General features: G+C 43.7%; 1 protein-coding gene across 4 annotated transcripts in view; it reads left to right on the top strand.

The window, feature by feature from the left end:
* The window catches only part of zgc:103559, a 44,250-nt gene extending 25,380 nt beyond the window's left edge, over positions 1 to 18,870 (top strand). For 2 of the 4 annotated variants that reach the window (XM_042322597.1, XM_042322600.1), the window contains 4 exons: positions 6,796 to 6,934; positions 17,311 to 17,483; positions 17,615 to 17,647; positions 18,451 to 18,868. In XM_042322597.1, coding sequence (XP_042178531.1) covers positions 6,796 to 6,934; positions 17,311 to 17,483; positions 17,615 to 17,647; positions 18,451 to 18,678 — 573 coding nt within the window. In that variant the 3' untranslated portion in view covers positions 18,679 to 18,868. Of the gene's footprint in view, positions 1 to 6,795; positions 6,935 to 17,310; positions 17,484 to 17,614; positions 17,648 to 18,450 lie in introns of all 4 variants that reach the window. The other 2 variants (XM_042322598.1, XM_042322599.1) reach the window with 2 other exon arrangements.
* Positions 18,871 to 26,419: the final 7,549 nt, after the last annotated feature.

Genomic DNA, 26,419 nt, shown 5'->3' with positions numbered 1-26,419 from the left:
TCTCATCAGAGGGATATCTAACCAGGTAGACCTCTCATCAGAGGGATATCTAACCAGGTAGACCTCTCATCAGAGGGATAGCTAACCAGGTAGACCTCTCATCAGAGGGATATCTAACCAGGTAGACCTCTCATCAGAGGGATATCTAACCAGGTAGACCTCTCATCAGATGGATATCTAACCAGGTAGACCTCTCATCAGAGGGATATCTAACCAGGTAGACCTCTCATCAGAGGGATATCTAACCAGGTAGACCTCTCATCAGAGGGATATCTAACCAGGTAGACCTTCTTCTTTATTTTTACTATTTTCTACATCGTAGAATAATAGTTGAAGTCATCAAAACTATGAAGTAACACATATGGAATCATGTAGTAACCACAAAAGTATATATTTTATATTGTATATTCTTCAAAGTAGCCAAAGTAATGATGGACTACTGTTTCTCTTTGCTTATTTGAGCTGTTCTTGCCATAATATGGACTTGTTTTTTTACGAAATAGGGCCATCTTCTGTATACCACCCCTACCTTGTCACAACACAACTGATTGGATCAAACACATTAAGAAGGAAAGAAATTTTCCACAAATTTACTTTTAACAAGGCACACCTGTTAATTGAAATGCATTCCAGGTAACTACCTCATGAAGCTGGTTGAGAGAATGCTAAGAATGTGCAAAGCTGTCATCAAGTCAAAGGGTGGCTACTTTGAAGAATCTCAAATATAATTTGATTTGTTTAACACGTTATTGGTTACTAGATGATTCCATATCTGTTCTTTTCATAGTTTTGATGTCTTCACTATTATTCTACAATGTAGAAAATAGTACAAATAAAGAAAAACCCTGGAATGAGTAGGCGTGTCCAAACTTTTGACTGGTACTGTATATGTAATTAATGTATAATTAATAAATGAAAGCAAGAGACGCAGAGAAAGTGCAAATAAACAGAGAGACTGCGTACATACAGACAATAGAAGACTAACAAAGACCACACCATCTCATTATATAACAGAGAAAGTGCAAATCTCAAACAGAGAGACTGGGGCGTACATAACACACAGACATTATATAACAGAAGACCAGTCATCCATCCACACCATCTCATTATATAACAGAAGTTAACACAGGGGGCCAGTAACAAATCTCATTATATAACAGACCACACCATCTCATTATATAACAGAAGTTAACACAGGGGGTCCAGTCATCCATCTCATTATATAACACCATCTCATTATATAACAGAAGTTAACACAGGGGGCCAGTCACCCATCCACACCATGTCATTATATAACAGAAGTTAAAACCAGGGGGGGCCAGTCATCCATCCACATCTCATTATATAACTCATCATATATATTATATAACAGAAGTTAACACAGGGGCCAGTCATCCACCATCTCATTATATAACAGAAGTTAACACTCATGAACATCCATCCACACCATCTCATTATATAACAGGTTATTTCCAATCTGAATTAACCCCAGTCATCCATTGAACATTTTATTTCCAATTGAATTTTTGTTTTTTTTCTGCTCTTTTGCACACCAGTATTTCTACTTACACATCCTCATCTGCACATCTATTTTTATTTATTTTTTTATTTTTTATTTCACCTTTATTTAACCAGGTAGGCTAGTTGAGAACAAGTTCTCATTTACAACTGCGACCTGGCCAAGATAAAGCATAGCAGTGTGAGCAGACAACACAGAGTTACACATGGAATAAACAATTAACAAGTCAATAACACAGTAGAAAACAAAGGGGGAGTCTATATACAATGTGTGCAAAAGGCATGAGGAGGTAGACGAATAGTTACAATTTTGCAGATTAACACTGGAGTGATAAATGATCAGATGGTCATGTACAGGTAGAGATATTGGTGTGCAAAAGAGCAGAAAAGTAAATAAATAAAAACAGTATGGGGATGAGGTAGGTGAAAATGGGTGGGCTATTTATCAATAGACTATGTACAGCTGCAGCGATCGGTTAGCTGCTCAGATAGCTGATGTTTGAAGTTGGTCAGCGATTTTTGCAATTCGTTCCAGTCACAGGCAGCAGAGTACTGGAACGAAAGGCGGCCAAATGAGGTGTTGGCTTTAGGGATGATCAGTGAGATACACCAGCTGGAGCGCGTGCTACGGATGGGTGTTGCCATCGTGACCAGTGAACTGAGATAAGGCGGAGCTTTACCTAGCATGGACTTGTAGATGACCTGGAGCCAGTGGGTCTGGCGACGAATATGTAGCGAGGGCCAGCCGACTAGAGCATACAAGTCGCAGTGGTGGGTGGTATAAGGTGCTTTAGTGACAAAACGGATGGCACTGTGATATACTGCATCCAGTTTGCTGAGTAGAGTGTTGGAAGGCATTTTGTAGATGACATCGCCGAAGTCGAGGATTGGTAGGATAGTCAGTTTTACTAGGGTAAGCTTGGCGGCGTGAGTGAAGGAGGCTTTGTTGCGGAATAGAAAGCCGACTCTTGATTTGATTTTTGATTGGAGATGTTTGATATGAGTCTGGAAGGAGAGTTTGCAGTCTAGCCAGACACCTAGGTACTTATAGATGTCCACATATTCAAGGTCAGAACCATCCAGGGTGGTGATGCTAGTCGGGCATGCGGGTGCAGGCAGCGATCGGTTGAAAAGCATGCATTTGGTTTTACTAGCGTTTAAGAGCAGTTGGAGGCCACGGAAGGAGTGTTGTATGGCATTGAAGCTTGTTTGGAGGTTAGATAGCACAGTGTCCAATGACGGGCCGAAAGTATATAGAATGGTGTCGTCTGCGTAGAGGTGGATCAGGGAATCGCCCGCAGCAAGAGCAACATCATTGATATACACAGAGAAAAGAGTCGGCCCGAGAATTGAACCCTGTGGCACCCCCATAGAGACTGCCAGAGGACCGGACAGCATGTCCTCCGATTTGACACACTGAACTCTGTCTGCAAAGTAATTGGTGAACCAGGCAAGGCAGTCATCCGAAAAACCGAGGCTACTGAGTCTGCCGATGAGAATATGGTGATTGACAGAGTCGAAAGCCTTGGCAAGGTCTATGAAGACGGCTGCACAGTACTGTCTTTTATCGATGGCGGTTATGATATCGTTTAGTACCTTGAGTGTGGCTGAGGTGCACCCGTGACCGGCTCGGAAGCCAGATTGCACAGCGGAGAAGGTACGGTGGGATTCGAGATGGTCAGTGACCTGTTTGTTGACTTGGCTTTCGAAGACCTTAGATAGGCAGGGCAGGATGGATATAGGTCTGTAACAGTTTGGGTCCAGGGTGTCTCCCCCTTTGAAGAGGGGGATGACTGCGGCAGCTTTCAATCCTTGGGGATCTCAGACGATATGAAAGAGAGGTTGAACAGGCTGGTAATAGGGGTTGCGACAATGGCGGCGGATAGTTTCAGAAATAGGGGTCCAGATTGTCAAGCCCAGCTGATTTGTACGGGTCCAGGTTTTGCAGCTCTTTCAGAACATCTGCTATCTGGATTTGGGTAAAGGAGAACTTGGAGAGGCTTGGGCGAGGAGCTGCCGGGGGAGGAGCTGTTGGCCGAGGTTGGAGTAGCCAGGCGGAAGGCATGGCCAGCCGTTGAGAAATGCTTATTGAAGTTTTCGATAATCATGGATTTATCGGTGGTGACCGTGTTACCTAGCCTCAGTGCAGTGGGCAGCTGGGAGGAGGTGCTCTTGTTCTCCATGGACTTCACAGTGTCCCAGAACTTTTGGAGTTGGAGCTACAGGATGCAAACTTCTGCCTGAAGAAGCTGGCCTTAGCTTTCCTGACTGACTGCGTGTATTGGTTCCGGACTTCCCTGAACAGTTGCATATCACGGGGACTATTCGATGCTATTGCAGTCCGCCACAGGATGTTTTTGTGTTGGTCGAGGGCAGTCAGGTCTGGGGTGAACCAAGGACTGTATCTGTTCTTAGTTCTGCATTTTTGAACGGAGCATGCTTATCTAAAATGGTGAGGAAGTTACTTTTAAAGAATGACCAGGCATCCTCAACTGACGGGATGAGGTCAATGTCCTTCCAGGATACCCGGGCCAGGTCGATTAGAAAGGCCTGCTCACAGAAGTGTTTTAGGGAGCGTTTGACCGTGATGAGGGGTGGTCGTTTGACTGCGGCTCCGTAGCGGATACAGGCAATGAGGCAGTGATCGCTGAGATCCTGGTTGAAGACAGCGGAGGTGTATTTGGAGGGCCAGTTGGTCAGGATGACGTCTATGAGGGTGCCCTTGTTTACAGAGTTAGGGTTGTACCTGGTGGGTTCCTTGATGATTTGTGTGAGATTGAGGGCATCTAGCTTAGATTGTAGGACTGGCGGGGTGTTAAGCATATCCCAGTTTAGGTCACCTAACAGAACAAACTCTGAGGCTAGATGGGGGGCGATCAATTCACAGATGGTGTCCAGGGCACAGCTGGGAGCTGAGGGGGGTCGGTAGCAGGCGGCAACAGTGAGAGACTTATTTCTGGAGAGGGTAATTTTCAAAATTAGTAGTTCGAACTGTTTGGGTATGGACTTGGAAAGTATGACATTACTTTGCAGGCTATCTCTGCAGTAGACTGCAACTCCTCCCCCTTTGGCAGATCTATCTTGACGGAAGATGTTATAGTTGGGTATGGAAATCTCTGAATTTTTGGTGGCCTTCCTGAGCCAGGATTCAGACACAGCAAGGACATCAGGGTTAGCAGAGTGTGCTAGAGCAGTGAGTAAAACAAACTTAGGGAGGAGGCTTCTGATGTTGGCATGCATGAAACCAAGGCTTTTACGATCACAGAAGTCAACAAATGAGGGTGCCTGGGGACATGCAGGGCCTGGGTTTACCTCCACATCACCCGCGGAGCAGAGAAGGAGTAGTATGAGGGTGCGGCTAAAGGCTATCAAAACTGGTCGCCTAGAGCGTTGGGGACAGAGAATAAGAGGAGCAGGTTTCTGGGCATGGTAGAATATATTCAGGGCATAATGCGCAGACAGGGGTATGGTGGGGTGCGGGTACAGCGGAGGTAAGCCCAGGCACTGGGTGATGATGAGAGAGGTTGTATCTCTGGACATGCTGGTTGTAATGGGTGAGGTCACCGCATGTGTGGGAGGTGGGACAAAGGAGGTATCAGGGGTATGAAGAGTAGAACTAGGGGCTCCATTGTGAACTAAAACAATGATAACTAACCTGAGCAACAGTATACAAGGCATTTTGACATTTGAGAGAGACATACAGCGAGGCATACAGTAATCACAGGTGTTGAATTGGGAAAGCTAGCTAAAACAGTAGGTGAGACAACAGCTAATCAGCTAGCACAACAACAGCAGGTAAAATGGCGTTGACTAGGCAACGGGGCCGACAGATAAAACATAAACAAGCAGAATGGAGTACCGTGATTAATGGACAGTCCAGCGTGCATCAGCTATGTAGCCAAGAGATCAGTGTCCAGGGTGCAGCGGTGGATGGGGCAGGGGAGCTGGACTGGCGAGTGTTATCCAGGTTGAAAAAAAGTTAACAATGACTGAATAGCTTGTAGCTAGTTAGCTGGTTGGCTTCTGGAGGTTCTTGAGTGTGTTCTAAAAATTAAAAATAATCGCGATTCCGTGTCACATTGGGTGAGGCAGGTTTCCGGAAAGGTATAAACAGATTAAAAATCAAAAAGAGATAGAGAGTGAGTATGGGTCCGGTGCGTGTTTGGGACGCGGCGATTCAGACGGTTAGCAGGCCTGTGCTAACAAGCTAACAGTTCGTAGGCCCAGGCTAAACAAGGTAGCAGTTAGCGGACCGGGGCTAGACAAGCTAGCAGTTAGCAGGCCGAATTAGCAAGCAGGGAGATAGCGAGGGCTAGAGAGTTAGCCTTTGGGGGACGTCGCGATGGGGTGAGTCTGTTTATTCCTCTTCATGCGGTGACATCAATAGACCGGTCGTGGGCCCGGGTATTGTAGCCCAGGAGTATGCTACGGTGGTAGTGTTACAGGTGCGCTGGCTGGGCAGTAATAACGCTTCACGCTAAGTGGGTGGATGGTACAGAGCAGCATAGGCCAGGATGTAATCATCCGGGGCTAAGTGGGTTGCGGTTTAGCTAGATAGCTAGTTGTGAAGATCCAGCTGAAAAATGTCTGTTTGCGGTGGGAATCGGGGATGAATCCGGGGATGAAAAATAAATAGGTCCGTTATGCTCTGGTTAGAGTCGCGTTGTTCGAGCTGGCGAGAGCTTTCCGAGCTAAAGGTTAGCTTAGCTGATGACCGGTTAGCTGAAGACCGCTAGCATAGCTGGTGGTTAGCTGGTTAGCTTCAGTTGAGGGGTTCCGGTTCCGAAGTAAATATAAATACTTTAGGAAAAATAGCTACATTGGGTGAGGCGGGTTGGCGGGTTGCAGGAGAGTATTTGGAAGCTTAGGTTTAGCAAAATGTTTTTGAAGAGATATGCGAAGAAAAATATGTTAAAAACAAAAATATACGATATATACAAGGGACACGACGAGACAGGACGACTTACTGCTACGCCATCTTGGAAAATTATCACTCCAGTGTTAATTGCTCAATTGTAATTATTTTGCCTATTTGTTGCCTTACCTCCTTACTTCATTTGCACAAATTGTATACAGATTTTCTATTGTGTTATTGACTGTACGTTTGTTTATGTGTAACTCTGTGTTGTTTTTGTCACGCTGTTTTGCTTTATCTTGACCAAGTCGCAGTTGTAAATGAGAACTTGTTCTCAACAAGGCCTACCTGGTTAAATAAAGGTTAGATAAAAAAATATATAAACAAAATCTAAAACGTCCCATTACCTTCTACCCCTCCAGGAGCAGCTGTGGTCTGCCCTGAAGGCTGGTCAGATTGACATGGTTGTGTCAGATCACTCCCCCTGCACACCAGACCTGAAGAGATTGGACAGTGGGGATTTCACTCAGGCCTGGGGAGGGATCTCCTCCTTACAGTTCGGTAAGTGAGATCAATAAGAGATCCATTAAAGATCCATTAGAGATCCAGTAGAGATCCATTAAAGATCCAGTAGAGATCCAGTAGAGATGCATTAGAGATCCAGTAGAGATGCATTAAAGATCCAGTGGATCCATTAGAGATCCATTAAAGATCCAGTAGATCCATTAGAGATCCATTAAAGATCCAGGGGATCCATTAGAGATCCATTAAAGATCCAGGGGATCCATTAGAGATCCATTAAAGATCGAGTATAGATCAAGTGGAGATCCATTAGAGATCCAGTAGAGATCAATTAGAGATCCATTAGAGATCAATTAAAGATCCAGTAGAGATCCATTAAAGATCCAGTGGATCCATTAGAGATCCATTAAGATCCAGTAGAGATCCCGTTAAAGATCCAGTGGATCTATTAGAGATCCATTAAAGATCCAGTGCATCCATTAGAGATCCATTAGAGATGAATTAAAGATCCAGTAGATATCCATTAGAGATTATTTAAAGATCCAGTAGATATTTACTAGAGATCGAGTGGATCCATTAGAGATCCATTAAAGATCCAGTAGAGATCCATTAGAGATCAAGTAGAGATCCATTAGAGATCCAGTAAAGATCTATTAGAGATCCATTAAAGATCCAGTAGAGATTCATTAGAGATCCAGTGGATCCATTAGAGATCCAGTGGATCCATTAGAGATCCATTAAAGATTGAGTGGATCCGTTAGATATCCATTAGATATCCCTTAGAGATCCATTAAAGATCCAGTGGATCCATTAGAGATCCATTAAAAATACAGTGGATCCATTAGAGATCCAGTAGAGATCCAATAGAGATCCATTAGAGATCCATTAAAGATCCAGTGAGATCCATTTGAGATCCAGTGGATCCATTAGAGATCCATTAAATATCCAGGGGATCCATTAGAGATCCATTAAAGATCTAGTATAGATCAAGTAGAGATCCATTAGAGATCCAGTAGAGATCAATTAGAGATCCATTAGAGATCAATTAGAGATCCATTAAAGATCCAGTGGATCTATTAGAGATCCAATAAAGATCCAGTGGATCCATTAGAGATCCATTAGAGATCAATTAAAGATCCAGTAGAGATCCATTAGAGATTCTTTAAAGATCCAGTAGATATTTATTAGCGACCCAGTGGATCCATTAGAGATCCATTGGATCCATTAGAGATCCATTAAAGATCCAGTGGATCCATTAGAGATCCATTAAAGATCCATTAGAGATCCATTAGAGATCAAGTAGAGATCCATTAGAGATCCAGCAGAGATCCATTAGAGATCCAGTAGAGATCCATTAGAGATCCATTAAGATCCATTAGAGATCCATTAGAGATTCATTAGAGATCCAGTGGATCCATTAGAGATCCATTAAAGATCGAGTGGATCCATTAGATATCCATTAGAGATCCCTTAGAGATCCATTAAAGATCCAGTGGATCCATTAGAGATCCATTAAAAATACAGTGGATCCATTAGAGATCCAGTAGATAACCATTTAAGATCCATTAAAGATCCAGTGGATCCATTAGAGATCCATTAAAGATCCAGGGGATCCATCAGAGATCCATTAAAGATCTAGTATAGATCAAGTAGAGATCCATTAGAGATCCAGTAGAGATCAATTAGAGATCCATTAGAGATCAATTAGAGATCCATTAAAGATCCAGTGGATCTATTAGTGAGCCAATAAAGATCCAGTGTATCCATTAGAGATCAATTAAAGATCCAGTAGAGATCCATTAGAGATTCTTTAAAGATCCAGTAGAGATTTATTAGAGATCCATTGGATCCATTAGAGATCCATTAAAGATCCAGTGGATCCATTAGAGATCCATTAAAGATCCAGTAGAGATCCATTAGAGATCAAGTAGAGATCCAGTAGAGGTCCATTAGAGATCCAGTAGAGATCCATTAGAGATATATTAAAGATCCAGTAGAGATCCATTAAAGATCCAGTGGATCAATTAGAGATCCATTAAGATCCATTGGAGATCCATTAGAGATTCATTAAAGATCCAGTAGAGATTCATTAGAGATCCAGTGGATCCATTAGAGATCCATTAAAGATCGAGTGGATCCGTTAGATATCCATTAGAGATCCCTTAGAGATCCATTAAAGATCCAGTGGATCCATTAGAGATCCATTAAAAATACAGTGGATCCATTTGAGATCCAGTGGATCCATTAGAGATCCAGTAGAGAGCCATTAGAGAGCCATTAAAGATCCATTAAAGATCCAGTAGAGATCCATTATAGATCCATTAAAGATCCAGCAGATCCAGTAGAGATCCATTAGAGATCCAGTAGAGATCCATTAGCTATTAGCCATACCTTGCCATCTATATATAGGATTATCTGTGTGAGTAGTTACACATGGGGGGGCAGGGTAGCCTAGTGGTTAGAGCGTTGGGCTAGTAACCGGAAGGTTGCAAGTTCAAATCCCTGAGCTGATAAGGTACAACTCTGTCGTTCTGCCCCTAAACAGGCAGTTAACCCACTGTTCCTAGGCCATCATTGAAAATAAGAATTTGTTCTTAAATGACTTGCCTAGTTAAGTAAAGGTCAAATAAATAAAATAAACATAGAAGCCTCATGTCCAATCATAGAAATATAATAGATTCTAATAGATTCACACATAGATCCCTAATGTCCAACCATAGAAATATAATCTAATGGATTCACACATAGAAGCTTAATATCCAACCATAGAAATATAATATATTCTAATAGATTATATTTCTATGTGTCTGTCAGAGGCACCAAACAAAAAGTTATCTATCGTGTTGTTCTGTAAAATGTATTTATATCTTTTCATATACCATAAATGAATCATTCATTAAACCATGCCTTGTCTGTTGGAAAAGCCTCTAAACTATGCTCCTGATGTTACTACTAATCCAGTCTCCTGCTACATGACAAAGTCCACAAGGAGATAAGCATAAAATAAAGCGCTAGTTTACAAGACAGTTTAATTATTTACTGGCCAGTCACAGTGAACAGAGAAGAGGTCTGATCAAAGACTCCTGGCTTCGTGTGGTGGTTCATTTCTTTACTATCAAATGAGGAGAGATGAACATATCACACAAGTCAGAGTTATAGTTAAACTAAATCTTTATTCACTTATTAATCAGTGAATAAAGAATTACCAAGTCAATACAACACACAAATATAAAGTGAATCGATTGAGTGATCTACGATAACGATGGCTGGTCGAATGAATCACCCTCAGATGATTTGTTGAGAGCCCCGAGACAAAGGTACAAAGGTCTTTTATAGCCAAGATACACCCTCTTCAAGCTACATGACAAACAACAGATGTATGGAATGGGTCACAAGGTTAAGATTTGTATGAAAGATACTTATAATGCACAGCAGACGGTATCTGCTGTAAAAAAAAAAAAAAACTGTTCTCGTTGTGTAGAGATCATGGTCTGGCCCTGGTGGTCATCTGGCTCTGGTGGTCATCTCTCCCTGGTGGTCATCTGGCTCTGGTGGTCATCTGGCCCTGGTGGTCATCTGGCTCTGGTGGTCATCTGGCTCTGGTGGTCATCTGGCCCTGGTGGTCATCTGGCTCTGGTGGTCATCTGGCCCTGGTGGTCATCTGGCTCTGGTCGTCATCTGGCCCTGGTGGTCATCTGGCTCTGGTGGTCATCTCTCCCTCTGGTGGTCATCTTGGTGGTCATCTGGCCATAAATGGTCATCTGGTGGTCATCTGGCCCTGGTGGTCATCTGGCTCTGGTGGTCATCTGGCCCTGGTGGTCATCTGGCATCTGGCTGTGGTCATCTGGCTCTGGTGGTCATCTGGCTCTGGTGGTCATCTCCTGGTGGTCATCTGGCTCTGGTGGTCATCTGGCTCTTGTGGTCATCTGGCCCTGGTGGTCATCTGGCTCTGGTGGTCATCTGGCCCTGGTGGTCATCTGGCTCTGGTGGTCATCTGGCCCTGGTGGTCATCTGGCCCTGGTGGTCATCTGGCTCTGGTGGTCATCTGGCTCTGGTGGTCATCTCTCCCTGGTGGTCATCTGGCTCTGGTGGTCATCTGGCTCTGGTGGTCATCTGGCCCTGGTGGTCATCTGGCCCTGGTGGTCATCTGGCTCTGGTGGTCATCTGGCTCTGGTGGTCATCTGGCTCTGGTGGTCATCTGGCCCTGGTGGTCATCTGGCTCTGGTGGTCATCTGGCTCTGGTGGTCATCTGGCTCTGGTGGTCATCTGGCCCTGGTGGTCATCTGGCCCTGGTGGTCATCTGGCTCTGGTGGTCATCTGGCTCTGGTGGTCATCTGGCTCTGGTGGTCATCGGCCCTGGTGGTCATCTGGCTCTGGTGGTCATCTGGCTCTGGTGGTCATCTCTCCCTGGTACCGTATAGAACAGAAACAGTAACTCATGCTCTGGGACACGGTCTTGTTAGGTTTATCACCCCAAAGCATCGTAACCCCCCGGGAAAATCTTGGACCCATTCAAACAATTAATACCACACATAGCAGGCTATAGTATGTATACTGACCTGAGCCCTAGGACCATGCCCCAGGACTACCTGACATGATGACTCCTTGCTGTCCCCAGTCCACCTGGCCATGCTGCTGCTCCAGTTTCAACTTCCACCTGACTGTGCTGCTGCTCCAGTTTTCAACTGTTCTGCCTTATTATTATTCGACCATGCTGGTCATTTATGAACATTTGAACATCTTGGCCATGTTCTGTTATAATCTCCACCCGGCACAGCCAGAAGAGGACTGGCCACCCCACATAGCCTGGTTCCTCTCTAGGTTTCTTCCTAGGTTTTGGCCTTTCTAGGAGTTTTTCCTAGCCACCGTGCTTCTACACCTGCATTGCTTGCTGTTTGGGGTTTTAGGCTGGGTTTCTGTACAGCACTTTGAGATATCAGCTGATGTACGAAGGGCTATATAAATAAATTTGATTTGATTTGATTTGATATTCAGCTCTCCCTCTCCCAGGCTATAGTATGTATTCAGCTCCCCCTCCCAGGCTATAGTATGTATTCAGCTCCCCCTCTCCCAGGCTATAGTATGTATTCAGCTCCCCATCTCCCAGGCTATAGTATGTATTCAGCTCCCCTCTCCCAGGCTATAGTATGTATTCAGCTCCCCTCTCCCAGGCTATAGTATGTATTCAGCTCCCCTCTCCCAGGCTATAGTATGTATTCCACCCTCCCTCTCCCAGGCTATAGTATGTATTCCACCCCCTCTCCCAGGCTATAGTATGTATTCAGCTCCCTATCTCCCAGGCTATAGTATGTATTCAGCTCCCCATCTCCCAGGCTATAGTATGTATTCAGCTCTCCCTCTCCCAGGCTATAGTATGTATTCAGCTCCCCTCTCCCAGGCTATAGTGTGTATTCCACCCTCCCTCTCCCAGGCTATAGTATGTATTCAGCTCCTCCTCTCCCAGGCTATAGTATGTATTCAGCTCCCCATCTCCCAGGCTATAGTATGTATTCAGCTCCCCTCTCCCAGGCTATAGTATGTATTCAGCTCCCCCTCTCCCAGGCTATAGTATGTATTCAGCTCCCCATCTCCCAGGCTATAGTATGTATTCAGCTCCCCATCTCCCAGGCTATAGTATGTATTCAGCTCCCCATCTCCCAGGCTATAGTATGTATTCACCTCCCCATCTCCCAGGCTATAGTATGTATTCAGCTCCCCAACTCCCAGGCTATAGTATGTATTCAGCTCCCCCTCTCCCAGGCTATAGTATGTATTCAGCTCCCCATCTCCCAGGCTATAGTATGTATTCAGCTCCCCATCTCCCAGGCTATAGTATGTATTCAGCTCCCCATCTCCCAGGCTATAGTATGTATTCCACCCTCCCTCTCCCAGGCTATAGTATGTATTCAGCTCCCCTCTCCCAGGCTATAGTGTGTATTCAGCCCCCCTCCCAGGCTATAGTATGTATTCCACCCTCCCTCTCCCAGGCTATAGTATGTATTCAGCTCCCCCTCTCCCAGGCTATAGTGTGTATTCAGCTCTCCCTCTCCCAGGCTATAGTATGTATTCAGCTCCCCCTCTCCCAGGCTATAGTATGTATTCAGCTCCCCTCTCCCAGGCTATAGTATGTATTCAGCGCCCCCTCTCCCAGGCTATAGTATGTATTCAGCTCCCCCTCTCCCAGGCTATAGTATGTATTCAGCTCCCCATCTCCCAGGCCATAGTGTGTATTCAGCTCTCCCCCGGCCTTCTCTTGAGACCCATGTCTGCCTACGGCGGCCTTTCTCAATAGCAAGGCTATGCTCTCTCTCTCACTCTCTCTCTGTCTCTATCTGTCTCTCTCTCTCTCTCTGTCAATTCAATTCAATTCAAGGGGCTTTATTGGCATGGGAAACATATGTTAACATTGCCAAAGCAAGTGAGGTAGATAATAAACAAAAGTGAAATAAACAGTAAAAACTAACAGTAAACATTACACATACAGAAGTTTCAAAACAATCAAGACATTACAAATGTCATATTATGTATATATACAGTGTTGTAACAATGTACAAATGGTTAAAGTACACAAGGGAAAAATAAATAAGCATAAATATGGGTTGTATTTACAATGGTGTTTGTTCTTCACTGGTTGACCTTTTCTTTTGGCAACAGGTCACTAATCTTGCTGCGGTGTCTCTAATATGGTCAGACAATGGGCAGGAGGTTAGGAAGTGCAGCTCAGTTTCCACCTCATTTTGTCTCTCTCTGTCTCTCTATCTGTCTCTCTCTATTGTCTCTCTCTCTATCTCTCTCTCTCTCTCTATTTACAAAGCCATTTTAGGTTTACTACCTTTTTATTTGTGCATTTTTATTGATCAGAAATGTGGTGGGTAACTCTCTTCGTTCGCTGGACTTTATCCTGCTAACTGTTCCAAATGTCCCAACTGAATTTGGTAAAAGGGCTTTTATGCCCTCTGCGCCATCGTCTTGGAACGCCTTACAAAATACTTTTAAATTGGAAGAACTTGTCCCGATTGGTGTTTTTAAATCACCGATGAAGGATTTTGAGGCTGATTCCCTGACCTGTCAATGTTTTTAATTAGCTGTTTTATACTCTTGTGAATTCAATGGTTTTTACTAGATTACTTGTAGTTTTTCATGTTGTCTGTCTAATTTTTTCGTAATGACTTGATGCTGCCTATCTTGGCCAGGGCGCTCTTGAAAAAGAGATTTTAATCTCAATGAGCCCTTCCTGGTTAAATAAAGGTTAAATAAGATACAAAAAATTGTCTCTCTCTGTATTGTCTCTGTCTCTCTGTCTATCTGTCTGTCTCTGTCTGTCTCTCACTATCTCAGGTCTGTCTCTGTCTATCTGTCTCGCTCTGTCTGTCTCTCACTATCTCAGGTCTGTCTCTGTCTATCTGTCTCGCTCTGTCTGTCTCTCACTATCTCAGGTCTGTCTCTGTCTATCTGTCTCGCTCTGTCTGTCTCTCACTATCTCAGGTCTGTCTCTGTCTATCTGTCTCGCTCTGTCTGTCTCTCACTATCTCAGGTCTGTCTCTGTCTATCTGTCTCGCTCTGTCTGTCTCTCACTATCTCAGGTCTGTCTCTGTCTATCTGTCTCGCTCTATGTCTGTCTCTCACTATCTCAGGTCTGTATCTGTCTCTCACTATCTCAGGTCTGTCTCTGTCTCTCACTATCTCAGGTCTGTCTCTGTCTCTCACTATCTCAGGTCTGTCTCTGTCTATCTGTCTCGCTCTATGTCTGTCTCTCACTATCCCAGGTCTGTCTCTGTCTATCTGTCTCGCTCTCTGTCTGTCTCTCACTATCTCAGGTCTGTCTCTGTCTATCTGTCTCGCTCTATGTCTGTCTCTCACTATCTCAGGTCTGTCTCTGTCTCTCACTATCTCAGGTCTGTCTCTGTCTATCTGTCTCGCTCTATGTCTGTCTCTCACTATCTCAGGTCTGTGTCTGTCTCTCACTATCTCAGGTCTGTCTCTGTCTATCTGTCTCGCTCTCTGTCTGTCTCTCACTATCTCAGGTCTGTCTCTCACTATCTCAGGTCTGTGTCTGTCTCTCACTATCTCAGGTCTGTCTCTGTCTCTCACTATCTCAGGTCTGTCTCTGTCTCTCACTATCTCAGGTCTGTGTCTGTCTCTCACTATCTCAGGTCTGTCTCTGTCTATCTGTTTCGGTCTATGTCTGTCTCTCACTATCTCAGGTCTGTCTCTGTCTATCTGTCTCGCTCTCTGTCTGTCTCTCACTATCTCAGGTCTGTCTCTCACTATCTCAGGTCTGTCTCTTACTATCTCAGGTCTATCTCTCACTATCTCAGGTCTGTCTCTCACTATCTCAGGTCTGTCTCTGTCTCTCTGTCTATCTGTCTCGCTCTCTGTCTGTCTCTCACTATCTCAGGTCTGTCTCTGTCTCTCACTATCTCAGGTCTGTCTCTGTCTCTCTCTGTCTCTCTCTGTATCTGTCTCTCTGTCTATCTGTCTCTCTATGTCTGTCTCTCACTATCTCAGGTCTGTCTCTGTCTCTCTCTGTCTGTCTCTCTATGTCTGTCTCTCATCTCAGGTCTGTCTCTGTCTCTCTCTGTCTGTCTCTCACTATCTCAGGTCTGTCTCTGTCTCTCACTATCTCAGGTCTGTCTCTGTCTCTCACTATCTCAGGTCTGTGTCTGTCTCTCACTATCTCAGGTCTGTGTCTGTTCTGTCTATCTCTCACTATCTCAGGTCTATGTCTGTCTCTCACTATCTCAGGTCTGTCTCTGTCTCTCTCACTATCTCAGGTCTGTCTCTGTCTATCTGTCTCGCTCTATGTCTGTCTCTCACTATCTCAGGTCTGTCTCTGTCTATCTGGTCTCTGTCTGTCTCTCACTATCTCAGGTCTGTCTCTCACTATCTCAGGTCTGTGTCTGTCTCTCACTATCTCAGGTCTGTCTCTGTCTCTCACTATCTCAGGTCTGTCTCTGTCTCTCACTATCTCAGGTCTGTCTCTGTCTCTCACTATCTCAGGTCTGTCTCTGTCTATCTGTCTCGCTCTCTGTCTGTCTCTCACTATCTCAGGTCTGTCTCACACTATCTCAGGTCTGTGTCTGTCTCTCACTATCTCAGGTCTGTCTCTTACTATCTCAGGTCTATCTCTCACTATCTCAGGTCTGTCTCTCACTATCTCAGGTCTGTCTCTGTCTCTCTGTCTATCTGTCTCGCTCTCTGTCTGTCTCTCACTATCTCAGGTCTGTCTCTGTCTCTCACTATCTCAGGTCTGTCTCTGTCTCTCTCTGTCTCTCTCTGTATTGTCTCTGTCTCTCTGTCTATCTGTCTCTCTATGTCTGTCTCTCACTATCTCAGGTCTGTCTCTGTCTCTCTCTGTCTGTCTCTCACTATCTCAGGTCTGTGTCTGTCTCTCACTATCTCAGGTCTGTCTCTGTCTCTCACTATCTCAGGTCTGTGTCTGTCTCTCACTATCTCAGGTCTGTCTCTGTCTCTCACTATCTCAGGTCTGTGTCTGTCTCTCACTATCTCAGGTCTGTGTCTGTCTCTCACTATCTCAGGTCTGTGTCTGTCTCTCACTATCTCAGGTCTGTCTCTCACTATCTCAGGTCTGTCTCTCACTATCTCAGGTCTGTCTCTCACTATCTCAGGTCTGTCTCTGTCTCTCACTATCTCAGGTCTGTCTCTCACTATCTCAGGTCTGTCTCTCACTATCTCAGGTCTGTCTCTGTTCTGTCTGTCTCTCACTATCTCAGGTCTGTCTCTGTTCTGTCTGTCTTTCACTATCTCAGGTCTGTCTCTGTTCTGTCTGTCTCTCACTATCTCAGGTCTGTCTCTGTTCTGTCTGTCTTTCACTATCTCAGGTCTGTCTCTGTCTCTCACTATCTCAGGTCTGTCTCTGTCTGTCTCTCACTATCTCAGGTCTGTCTCTGTCTGTCTCTCACTATCTCAGGTCTGTCTCTGTCTGTCTCTCACTATCTGGTCTGTCTCTCACTATCTCAGGTCTGTCTCTGTTCTGTCTGTCTTTCACTATCTCAGGTCTGTCTCTGTTCTGTCTGTCTTTCACTATCTCAGGTCTGTCTCTGTTCTGTCTGTCTCTCACTATCTCAGGTCTGTCTCTGTTCTGTCTGTCTCTCACTATCTCAGGTCTGTCTCTCACTATCTCAGGTCTGTCTCTGTTCTGTCTGTCTTTCACTATCTCAGGTCTGTCTCTGTTCTGTCTGTCTTTCACTATCTCAGGTCTGTCTCTGTTCTGTCTGTCTTTCACTATCTCAGGTCTGTCTCTGTTCTGTCTGTCTTTCACTATCTCAGGTCTGTCTCTGTTCTGTCTGTCTCTCACTATCTCAGGTCTGTCTCTGTCTCTCACTATCTCAGGTCTGTCTCTGTCTGTCTCTCACTATCTCAGGTCTGTCTCTGTCTGTCTTTCACTATCTCAGGTCTGTCTCTGTTCTGGACGTCAGCCAGTAAGAAGGGTTTCACTCTGCCAGACGTGGTGAGGCTCCTCTGCCAGCGCACTGCACAACTCTGTCGCCTTGACAACCAGAAGGGGAGCCTTGTTCCCGGTCACGATGCAGACCTGGTCATATGGGACCCAGAGAAGGAGTTTGAGGCTAGTATTATAGGAGAGGGATTCATTAAGACAAAGAACACACAGTCTTTCATTTTATCACTACTGTTCATTTGTTGGGTTGGTTTTGTGCTCAGCTGTTATTTTATATTTCCATTGATGACCTTCCACAGGTAAAAGACGCAAGTATACATCACAAAAATAAGGTGAGATAACATAAACCATGGGTACAGTACCCTACACAATATTAAACTATGAACGATAACATAAACCATGGGTACAATACCCTACACAATATTAAACTATGAACGATAACATAAACCATGGGTACAATACCCTACACAATATTAAACTATGAACGATAACATAAACCATGGGTACAATACCCTACACAATATTAAACTATGAACGATAACATAAACCATGGGTACAACCCTACCCTACACAATATTAAACTATGAACGATAACATAAACCATGGGTACAGTAACCCTACACAATATTAAACTATGAACGATAACATAAACCATGGGTACAGTACCCTACACAATATTAAACTATGAACGATAACATAAACCATGGGTACAATACCCTACACAATATTAAACTATGAACGAACAGGGTACAATACCCTACACAATATTAAACTATGAACGATAACATAAACCATGGGTACAGTACCCTACACAATATTAAACTATGAACGATAACATAAACCATGGGTACAATACCCTACACAATATTAAACTATGAACGATAACATAAACCATGGGTACAGTACCCTACACAATATTAAACTATGAACGATAACATAAACCATGGGTACAATACCCTACACAATATTAAACTATGAACGATAACATAAACCATGGGTACAGTACCCTACACAATATTAAACTATGTGTATTATCAGTCGAGACCATACATATAAAGCCTTCACAATCTACTGAAGGCAACGATCCTGGTTGACGATACACCCCCACCCCCCACCCCCCCCCCTCTCTCTCCAGCTAACTCCCTACCTGGGCCTGACGTTGCTTGGGGAGGTGAGTGTCACCATCGTCCGAGGCAGAGTGGTGTACAAGCAGGGTTCCTTCTCTCCTACGCCCCTGGGGAAGCATCTCCTCCTCCCCCAGGGGACAACCCAGGTCTCCCTGTGTGATGGAGAGAAGACCGAGGGGACCCAGGTCTCCCTGTGTGATGGAGAGAAGACCGAGGGGACCCAGGCCTCACGGTGATGGAGAGAAGACCGAGGGGACCCAGGCCTCACGGTGATGGAGAGAAGACCGAGGGGACCCAGGCCTCACGGTGACTCCCTGGAAAACAGTGGCAAGACATGTTACTGAGGGGACAATCCTGGCTAAATAAATACAATACAATTAAATAAATGGACCATGGGGGGGGGGGACAGTTCAGATGCTTGACTGTTGTTTTAAGATGTTTTAATAAACAAAGTAATCTCTTTCAAAAGGAGATTTGTGTCTACATTACATTACTCCCTCCACCTAAATCAAGTAGATTCCACAGTACAACAGTTAAGGAACTAGAGGAGAGTGGTGGTGGGGGGGTAATCTCCTGTGCCTGCCCCCTGCCTGTCCGTGTCACTGAGTAATCTCTGACCAAACAGACACTGTCAGATATCGAGGAAGCATATCAGCTCATAAACACCCTGAATCAAAGACGACAGGACAGAATCCCAGGATCACACAAACACATGTTTTACTAGGATATCAAGGTCATAATTTTTACCATTAGGTTTTAGGACTGAATGGAAAAGTCAGTATCTGTTGAATATGGCCTACAGTATAAGATATGGCCTACAGAATAAGATATGGCCTACAGTATAAGATATGACCTACAGTATAAGATATGACCTACAGTATAAGATATGACCTACAGTATAAGATATGGCCTACAGTATAAGATATGACCTACAGTATAATATATGGCCTACAGTATAAGATATGACCTACAGTATAAGATATGGCCTACAGTGTAAGATATGGCCTACAGTATAAGATATGACCTACAGTATAAGATATGGCCTACAGTGTAAGATATGGCCTACAGTATAATATATGGCCTACAGTATAAGATATGGCCTACAGTATAAGATATGGCCTACAGTATAAGATATGGCCTACAGTATAAGATATGGCCTACAGTATAAGATATGACCTACAGTATAAGATATGACCTACAGTATAAGATATGGCCTACAGTATAATATATGGCCTACAGTATAAGATATGGCCTACAGTATAAGATATGGCCTACAGTATAAGATATGACCTACAGTATAAGATATGACCTACAGTATAAGATATGGCCTACAGTATAAGATATGGCCTACAGTATAAGATATGACCTACAGTATAAGATATGGCCTACAGTATAAGATATGGCCTACAGTATAAGATATGGCCTACAGTATAAGATATGGCCTACAGCATAAGATATGACCTACAGTATAATATATGACCTACAGTATAAGATATGACCTACAGTATAAGATATGGCCTACAGTATAAGATATGGCCTACAGTATAATATATGGCCTACAGTATAAGATATGGCCTACAGTATAAGATATGGCCTACAGCATAAGATATGACCTACAGTATAATATATGACCTACAGTATAATATATGGCCTACAGTATAATATATGGCCTACAGTATAATATATGACCTACAGTATAATATATGGCCTACAGTATAAGATATGACCTACAGTATAATATATGGCCTACAGTATAATATATGACCTACAGTATAATATATGGCCTACAGTATAAGATATGACCTACAGTATAAGATATGACCTACAGTGTAAGATATGGCCTACAGTATAAGATATGGCCTACAGTATAAGATATGGCCTACAGTATAAGATATGACCTACAGTATAATATATGGCCTACAGTATAAGATATGACCTACAGTATAAGATATGGCCTACAGTATAAGATATGGCCTACAGTATAAGATATGGCCTACAGTATAAGATATGACCTACAGTATAAGATATGGCCTACAGTATAATATATGACCTACAGTATAAGATATGGCCTACAGTATAATATATGGCCTACAGTATAAGATATGGCCTACAGTATAAGATATGGCCTACAGTATAAGATATGGCCTACAGTATAAGATATGACCTACAGTATAAGATATGGCCTACAGTATAAGATATGGCCTACAGTATAAGATATGACCTACAGTATAATATATGGCCTACAGTATAAGATATGGCCTACAGTATAATATATGGCCTACAGTATAAGATATGGCCTACAGTATAAGATATAAGGCCTACAGTATAAGATATGGCCTACAGTATAAGATATGGCCTACAGTATAATATATGGCCTACAGTATAAGATATGACCTACAGTATAAGATATGACCTACAGTATAAGATATGGCCTACAGTATAAGATATGGCCTACAGTATAAGATATGGCCTACAGTATAAGATATGGCCTACAGTATAAGATATGGCCTACAGTATAAGATATGGCCTACAGTATAATATATGGCCTACAGTATAAGATATGACCTACAGTATAAGATATGACCTACAGTATAAGATATGGCCTACAGTATAAGATATGGCCTACAGTATAAGATATGGCCTACAGTATAATATATGGCCTACAGTATAAGATATGACCTACAGTATAAGATATGACCTACAGTATAAGATATGACCTACAGTATAAGATATGGCCTACAGTATAAGATATGGCCTACAGTATAAGATATGGCCTACAGTATAAGATATGACCTACAGTATAAGATATGGCCTACAGTATAAGATATGGCCTACAGTATAAGATATGGCCTACAGTATAAGATATGGCCTACAGTATAAGATATGGCCTACAGTATAAGATATGGCCTACAGTATAAGATATGACCTACAGTATAATATATGGCCTACAGTATAATATATGGCCTACAGTATAAGATATGGCCTACAGTATAAGATATGGCCTACAGTATAAGATATGACCTACAGTATAATATATGGCCTACAGTATAATATATGGCCTACAGTATAAGATATGGCCTACAGTATAAGATATGGCCTACAGTATAAGATATGGCCTACAGTATAAGATATGACCTACAGTATAATATATGGCCTACAGTATAATATATGGCCTACAGTATAAGATATGGCCTACAGTATAATATATGGCCTACAGTATAAGATATGGCCTACAGTATAATATATGGCCTACAGTATAATATATGGCCTACAGTATAAGATATGACCTACAGTATAAGATATGGCCTACAGCAGCGGCGGTCAATGATTAACCCCATGTGTGGTGAATAAATTAAGGGGGGTTCTCACTGCAGTAGAGTCAGGGGGGTTCTCACTGCAGTGGAGTCAGGGGAGGGGGTTCTCACTGCAGTACAGCCAGGGGAGGGGGTTCTCACTGCAGTAGAGTCAGGGGAGGGGTTCTCACTGCAGTAGAGTCGGGGGAGGGGTTCTCACTGCAGTAGAGTCGGGGGAGGGGGTTCTCACTGCAGTAGAGTCAGGGGAGGGGTTCTCACTGCAGTACAGCCAGGGGAGGGGGTTCTCACTGCAGTACAGCCAGGGGAGGGGTTCTCACTGCAGTAGAGTCAGGGGAGGGGGTTCTCACTGCAGTACAGCCAGGGGGTTCTCACTGCAGTACAGCCAGGGGAGGGGGTTCTCACTGCAGTAGAGTCAGGGGGGTTCTCACTGCAGTGGAGTCAGGGGAGAGGGTTCTCACTGCAGTAGAGTCAGGGGAGAGGGTTCTCACTGCAGTACAGTCATGAGGGGGGTTCTCACTGCAGTCGAGTCAGGGGGTTCTCACTGCAGTACAGCCAGGGGGTTGGGGGAGGGGTTCTCACTGCAGTAGAGTCAGGGGAGAGGGTTCTCACTGCAGTCGAGTCGGGGGGTTCTCACTGCAGTCGAATCAGGGGGTTCTCACTGCAGTAGAGTCAGGGGGGTTCTCACTGCAGTAGAGTCAGGGGGTTCTCACTGCAGTACAGTCATGAGGGGGGTTCTCACTGCAGTCGAGTCAGGGGGGTTCTCACTGCAGTCAATGGGATCTGGGAATAAAAGGCAGTGGAGATGGCAGAGAGGATAGGCACTTGATTAGCATGTGGGGAGGGGGATTAATAGTAATAGTTCTGACCGGGGCCCTGTTCCCTATGTAGAGTAATAGTTCTGACCGGGGCCCTGTTCCCTATGTAGAGTAATAGTTCTGACCGGGGCCCTGTTCCCTATGTAGAGTAATAGTTCTGACCAGGGCCAATCTCTTTCTGTGCATCAAGACTGGTATTTTTGTTCTGTCGTGTCACTGTTTCTCCCCAGGCCCTTGGCCAAACACAAGCCTGTGCTGTTCTTCCCACGGAGAATCCTCCACTGTAGTAGTTCATCCACTAGATGGTAGTGGAGACATATGACACAAATTAGAGCCCCTTAATCCACCTCTGCAGCTTCCATTTCAATATAAATGGTTATAAAGCACAAGACCATATAGAGCATAAAGTTATTACATATTACATAAAGTAGTGCCTCTATTTTCTGTCTACAAGGCACAACTGTCTGTCTCTCGTTGACAGTGTGGCTTCAATGGGAGGGTGTGGTGGTGAAATGGCAAGAGAGAATGTAGTTCCATTGAATGGTATGTGGTTCCTTAGGTTCATCGCGTAAGGCGCCGTAAATCTACTGGCAGTGTTAAATCTCAGAAGCTCCTCTCAGTTCACACAGACACAATAGAGTTCTGAGAACCCTTCATTCTGTTGAAATAAAACAACAATTTGATGCAATTACAGTATTATAACATCATTTATAACATCATCTTGTAATTTCACCACCATAAAATCGAAATCAAATCAAATGTATTTATTTAGCCCTTCTTGCATCAGCTGATATCTCAAAGTGCTGTACAGAAACCCAGTCTAAAACCCCAAACAGCAAGTAATGCAGGTGTAGAAGCACGGTGGCTAGGGAAAACTCCCTAGAAAGGCCAAAACCTAGGAAGTTTGCTTTTCATAGACGATCATTCAGAGTATCTTTACCACTCCTGCCAGGTAGACCTACAGGCCTATTGGTATCATTAAGGACAGTTACCTGTACAGGTCTATTGGTATCATTAAGGACAGTTACCTGTACAGGCCTATTGGTATCATTAAGGACAGTTACCTGTACAGGCCTATTGGTATCATTAAGGACAGTTACCTGTACAGGTCTATTGGTATCATTAAGGACAGTTACCTGTACAGGCCTATTGGTATCATTAAGGACAGTTACCTGTACAGGTCTATTGGTATCATTAAGGACAGTTACCTGTACAGGCCTATTGGTATCATTAAGGACAGTTACCTGTACAGGTCTATTGGTATCATTAAGGACAGTTACCTGTATAGGCTGGAATGATGATGGAATGATACCAATAGGCAAGTATACCTTCTTTGTGCAACTGGCTCACTGACCTGTCATGTGACTCTTTCCCCAGGTGCTGCATGTGGGACTGATGGGGTGTCACGGCAACAAAGCCAGTGTTGACATGGTGCTGGAGGCGTTGAGAGATGCTCTCAAATACTGCCATAAGAGCAAGGCCAAAGTCTGTATCAACATTGTAAACCTCCTCTGACAGGCTAAAACATGTACTGTCATCAGAGTAAGGCCAAAGTCTGTATCAACATTGTAAACCTCCTCTGACAGGCTAAAACATGTACTGTCATCAGAGTAAGGTATAACATGGCTGTCTCGATGTCCGTTTAAGTTGTCCACACTGACTTGTGGGGTGGATGGAGAAAATTCATTCACTGCATCCATGCTACTGTTCTTTGATTTAGTCTCTCTCCCTTCTCATATAAAGTTAGGATTCATGAGATACCCTGTAAGAGCTTTTGTGCACAATCCCCTTCAGTGTCATAAATGTGAAGAATTTGGTTATGTTTCAAGTGTGTGCAGAAGGGATGAATATCATTTTCCAGATGAAGGGAAATACTGCAACTGTGGAGCGAACACGCACCTGAATTCTTGGAGTGCCCTGATAGGGTGAAGGAGAATGAGGTGGCAAGAGTAAGGAGTGCCCTGATAGGGTGAAGGAGAATGAGGTGGCAAGAGTAAGGAGTGCCCTGATAGGTTGAAGGAGAATGAGGTGGCAAGAGTAAGGAGTGCCCTGATAGGTTGAAGGAGAATGAGGTGTCAAGAGTAAGGAGTGCCCTGATAGGTTGAAGGAGAATGAGGTGGCAAGGGTAAGGAGTTTCCTGTTAAGGTGTAGGAGAATGAGGTGGCAAGGGTAAGGAGTTTCCTGTTAGGGTGTAGGAGAATGAGGTGTCAAGGGTAAGGAGTTTCCTGTTAGGGTGTAGGAGAATGAGGTGTCAAGGGTAAGGAGTTTCCTGTTAGGGTGTAGGAGAATGAGGTGTCAAGGGTAAGGAGTTTCCTGTTAGTGTGTAGGAGAATGAGGTGTCAAGGGTAAGGAGTTTCCTGTTAGGGTGTAGGAGAATGAGGTGTCAAGGGTAAGGAGTGCCCAGCGTGTCTCCTATCTGGAGGCGGTGAGAAAATTGGAAGGAACGAGTGTCGGGGAAGAAGCAATGGTATTAGAGCCACCACGACCAGGGAAGGTTTCAAAGCAAATTGTATTGGTCACATACACATGGTAAGCAGGTGTTAATGCAAGTGTGCTTCTTGTTCTAGTTCTAGTTCCGACCATGCAGTAATATCTAACAAGTAATCTAACATATTCACAACAACTACCTAATACACACAAATGTAAAGTGAAGAATATGTACATGTAAATATATGGATGAGCGATGGCCGTGCGGCATAGGCAAGATGCAGTAGATGGTACGGAATACAGTATATTCATATGAGTAATGTAGGCAGTGTTGCCAACTCATTTTCAGGGGAAGTTGCTAGAGGCAGATCGATTTGTGGAATAAAGTTGCAAGATTACGTTGTGACGTCATCGCGTAAAATTGCGTTATTACGTAGAATATACAAAACGTTACTCAAACATCTCGGCAAAAAATGTGATTTGGGGACATCCCGGGTGGCGCAGTCTGTACCACCAGAGACCCTGGGTTCGCGCCCATTGGCTCTGTCGCAGCCGGCCGCGACCGGGAGGTCGGTGGGGCGACGCACAATTGGCCTAGCGAAAAAAAGAGGGGAAAAAAAAAAATATATATATATATATATATATATATATATATGATTTGTTATTTTATATTTGTTTGTTTATCACATTTTTATTTGTAAAACGAATATAAACACAACACATTTTATATGATCAGATAATTGTAGTTTTTTTAAACACAACACATTGAATTATTGAAAATTTTATTTATTTTCTTTTTAACTAGTAAACCTACACATTCTGAACAATTATAGTTTTAAGCAGTGTATTGGTAGTTAGTTAACATGCTACCCAACTGATCAACAATTATAGGTTCAAGCCAATAACAAGGTATATATGCTATCTTATTGAACAAATATCTTCAAATAATGTTGTGTGCTAGGCATCACTCTCCAGGTTGTTGTGCTGCTTGGCTGGCTAGCTGCTCAATCCTTTCCTCCAGATATGAAGGCCTAGAGAACAAGGGACTCAAACTGTGAAAGACAAGGTCAGTTTCAAGGGCCTTACTATTTACTGTAGGCCTATTGATTTATCACAAAGCACAATCAATCATTTCAACCTTGAACTACACATACACTGAGTTTATATGACACAGACTGACCAGGTGAAGCTGTGATCCCTTATTGATGTCCCCTGTTAAATCCACTCCAGACAGGTTATAGGATCATTTTTAAACCTTGAGACATGGATTGTGTATGTGTGCCATTCAGAGGGTGAATAAGCAGGACAAAAGACTGAAGTGAATGGGGTATGGGAGTAGGTTTCAGGCACACCATTTTGTATCAAGAACTGCAACGCTGCTGTGTTTATCACTCTCAACAGCTTCCTGTGTGTATCAAGAA

This window comes from Oncorhynchus tshawytscha, linkage group LG05 (genome assembly GCF_018296145.1).
Source record: "Oncorhynchus tshawytscha isolate Ot180627B linkage group LG05, Otsh_v2.0, whole genome shotgun sequence".
In the NCBI taxonomy this organism is placed as follows: Eukaryota; Metazoa; Chordata; class Actinopteri; order Salmoniformes; family Salmonidae; genus Oncorhynchus; species Oncorhynchus tshawytscha.
This window is presented reverse-complemented; position numbering and strand designations above follow the sequence as displayed.